The sequence below is a fragment of the Anguilla rostrata genome, chromosome 2, assembly GCF_018555375.3.
Source record: "Anguilla rostrata isolate EN2019 chromosome 2, ASM1855537v3, whole genome shotgun sequence".
Lineage (NCBI taxonomy): Eukaryota > Metazoa > Chordata > Actinopteri > Anguilliformes > Anguillidae > Anguilla > Anguilla rostrata.
In genome coordinates, this window is record NC_057934.1 from 61721591 (window position 1) to 61725751 (window position 4161).

General features: G+C 38.7%; 1 gene segment (V, D, J or C); it reads right to left on the bottom strand.

Annotated features, from left to right (window-relative positions):
- Positions 1–2647: 2647 nt before the first annotated feature.
- Positions 2648–3491, bottom strand: LOC135249545 (Ig heavy chain V region 6.96-like). The segment is given in 4 exon segments: positions 2648–3046; positions 3139–3220; positions 3262–3313; positions 3388–3491. Coding segments are annotated over 4 exon segments (537 nt in total).
- Between the last annotated feature and the right edge of the window lie 670 nt (positions 3492–4161).

A 4161-nucleotide genomic window follows, 5' to 3' on the forward strand; every position in this document is an offset into this window, starting at 1 on the left:
GAGACAGAAATAAAAACAATAGTCAGATATACCAATAGGTAGTATAGTTGTTGAAACAAGCAGCAAACATGAACAAAAAAGCTAATTTAATCTTATTCAAAAGTCACATTTTGGGAAACACCACAGTGTATTTTTAATTTAAAATAAAAATATGAATACAGCATGCTCACTTACACGATAACGTTCCCAGCAACACTGCTAATGCTACAATTGTTTCCATTGTCAGGCACAGGTCTCCTTCGCTGTCAAGAAGGTGATTCTCCTGAGTTGGGAGGGTAATTCTCAGTGACTTTTATAGGAAATACTATGCACTGAATTTGTTTAAATCACAGGGGGTTGGAGGAAAGAGAAAAACAAAATAAATTCAGATGGTCAGAATTTCCATTACGAGGAGCACTGCTGCCCCCTCCTGGAGGAGAATAAAACACAGCAGGCAGTTCACACCAGCATTACTATGGACAGTGGATACTGTTACAATTCTTATAGGTTAAGTTCAGAATTAATGCTCCTGTAGTTATGATTTGAATATTTTTGCAATGTGACACATTCCATAAAGATTGCAAAAAATGCTCTTAAGCTTATTAGAGCACTCATTTACTTCTTGGATTTTACTGTATTATCCTCATAATGTACATACAGATAAAACACTAGTGCAATTGACAGCTGTGAAAAAGCAGGTGATGTCAGTATATCTCATCATGTCTGAGCTCATCATTGATTACAGATACACCTAGAACAGGCGCGTTTGTATCTGGACCTCTTTTAGCGTACAGTGATAATGTGCTCATTTATGAATGTAGATGTGATGCCTAGTGGTCTTCTTTTACCTCATGAATAACTTTAGATGTCTCTATGGTTTACCTAAAAAGTATTACAGCACTTCTTACATTTTCTGCAGCTGAGTGGGTATCTAATAGAAATTTCAAAGCAACACAATATGTGTATTTACAGTTACAAACTAACTGCACAAGTAGTGGCATGACATCAGTCACAGTCTTTGCACTATCAAGGTTTTAGAGAGAGTTCAGCATACAAGATGAGGAGACTGAGGGCTGAAGTATATGCATCATGCTGATACGGTTTAAACAAATATAATGGCAGTGTTGCTGTTTTTCTTTTGGAGTAAATGTAAATATAATGTGTCAAACATTGATATGGCAAATTGGACCTTTTGAGGAACATCTCTCGTGTAAAAACATAAAACACTGTTCCAGTGCAATTTATGCAGGATTTATGGGAATTTAAAAAAACGTGCTTGGAAAGTTTTTTCAAATTTGAACGTTTTTGAATTTAAATTTTCTTGGACTTCTCATTTTGATCGGAATCTGTATCCAATATTGTAGAGAAAGAAAAGGTTTACAGTGTGCTGGTTTGCAGGTGACTTAAAGAGGGATGATGGTTTAGAATTATCAGCAGTCAGATGTTTAAAACAGAAACAGTGAGTTTGACTTCATACAGCGGTGTTCATTCCAGAGCTCTAGGCCTGCAGGAGAGAAGGAGGAGCACTGAGTTAAAGCACAGACTGAGTCCCACTGACTGCTGCTCTGGTTTTCACACTGACACTGGCTCCATTTAAAGCAGTGGGAGGTGTGCACTGGACCCTCCTCTAGGGGAGGGCAGAGTGAGGGGCACTGCTGATCACACTCACAACAGTGTAGAAGCAACAGGACAGGAAACTCACAGGTGCTGCAGAGAAAAACTGTGTTTCTTATTTTCAATACAAAACACTTTCATTTCTGTAACCCTACCCAACAATCTACAGCCTACTTTGCCTGTTTCATTAACGTTAGGATTAACAGCAATGAGACTGAATGGATGTGGCAATTGATGACTGTACTGTGAAGCCAGTCTACAAGGTTTGTCAATTAAGAAGAAAAACCTGTGCAGGAACAGACATGAGAAAAAATGAATAAACAGTAAAAAATATAATTTATTTAAATTTTAAACCACAATGTCAGAAATTAAGCGATCTGTGAGTTGAATTCCAGCAAACGAAGGACTGCATTTACTGTATTTTACAAATATATTTGGTGCATTCAGAGACAATTTCACATGATTTTATGAAAAATGCTTATTTGCCATTTATACTATGCATGGTCAATCCTTTTGTAATATTTGTGAGATGGACATTTTGGGTTCAGTGAAAGAACTGCAGTGTGCTTGCATGAGCTGGTTTGGGTCTAAACTCCATGAAATAAATCACTTTGAATCGCTTGTTTTCCAACATGGGAGGATTTAATGAAGCAACACATTTATTCCACAGTGCAATTTCATTATGGGAATTCAGAATATGATGTGAGAAATCAGAATAAATCTGCATCAATGTGAAAAAGGTGTCCCTTTATTTCACATTGGGGTAATATTAGTGTATGTACATAACATATTCATGCAAGATTTTTTATGTCCTCGTAAGAGTCCTTGAAATGACACTGAGAAAAGTCAATTTTCTCTGTTGTCACCTTGAACAGAATTCATATTGAATATTGGAATGACAGAACATGGTATCAGCCTGCTGAACTGCAGGTGACTCAAAAGGGCATTTGAAAAATGACCAAGAATTACTAATCATCTGATAGTATAAATGAGACCTAAAGAACAGAACACTTCAGTGATATTTAAAACAGTAACCCTGAGTTTCACTTCACACAGCAGAGTTCATTCCGGGGCTCTGTGCTGTAGCTCTGTGTGATAAAGGGGAAGAGGTTTTTGTGCGGCTCTCCCCTCATTCTCTCTCACTGTGGGTCTCTGGCACAGTAATACACAGCAGTGTCTTCAGCTGTCAGCCTGTTCATCTGTAAATACAGCTGGTTCTTGCTGTTGTCTCTGGAGATGGTGAATCTTTCCTTTAGAGAACTGGCATACCATGTGCTGCTACCACCATTACTGATCGCAGCCACCCACTCCAGTCCCTTCCCAGGAGCCTGTCTGATCCAGCTCATATAGTAGCTGCTGAATGTGAACCCAGAGGCTGTACAGGTCAGTTTGTGGGATTCTCCAGGCTTTTTAACTGCTGGTTCAGACTCAGTCAGTGTCTGACATTCAATACCTGTGAAATTAAGGAAGACTTAGAACACAAAATCCATAACCTCAAAATTAACATTTCAGTAAAAACACAATAAATGGAAAATTAAAACATACTTCTTAAGAACACGGTAATCAGAATCAGGCTGGTTATAACAGTCATGGTGGAAGTCTTTGGGTGCAGTGCGTGATTATAGTCCTACAGTCAGTCTCCAACAACAGTTCCTCCTCCCTCAGTGCAGAGAGGTAAATGTAGAAGGAAGAGCTCAGAGTTTGCATGAACTCCTCCTCACTGGGTGGGCAGATCACACACTGTTTAAATAGAGCAGTCAGAGCTGTAGACTGCAAACACAATATGAAAACTGCTAGATTGTAAGGTTGTAGTTTATGGTTTCCCACATAATATACATTACAGTCAAGAGGGAAATGACATTATTTAAAGAGCCATGTTCCATGTTCAGTAGCCATGCAGCTCTGCTCCATTCCTGCTGCTCCAAAGCATCTTGTCTACAGCAGTGTGATCTTTACTGTAATGCTGTTCAGAGGACACTTTAAACAAACGAATGATGTGTCAGTGTGTAAGAGTGGCTCATATAATGTCCTGATCTCCAGATATATACTGCCTTAAGAAAGTATTCAGGCCCATAGGATTTTTTTTTTTTTTTAGATGAACAGAAGTATTTTTATTGTCAACTCATATTCTCTGAAGAACTGATTTTCAGTCTAAAATGAGTTATTTGTCAGCAGATACTTTAAAAGAAATGTAAAAACTGAAATATGCTGGGCAATTTAAACCAGAGGAATGTAATCTGAGCGTGTAAGAGCAGCTAAAATGATATACTGATCTCCAGGTATTTTATGATGAGCCTCCCTGCCCCCCCCCCCCCCCCCCCCCCCCCCACCCCCCACCAACTCTTATGATGATGGGTGTCATGGAATATTTAATGACAGCAGTGAGTCAGGATGTCAATTTAAAATCCTGTCAGAGCAGCTGAATCTTCTTCAGTACAGTGTCCCTGTGATTGTGCTCAGGTTTTGATTATTGTGATTGTTACAGAGAGAAGACCCAATAACAGCAATTCCAACTTATATGTCCCGGAACTAAGCACATTCAACAGAAACATCTCCAAATGTATTTTA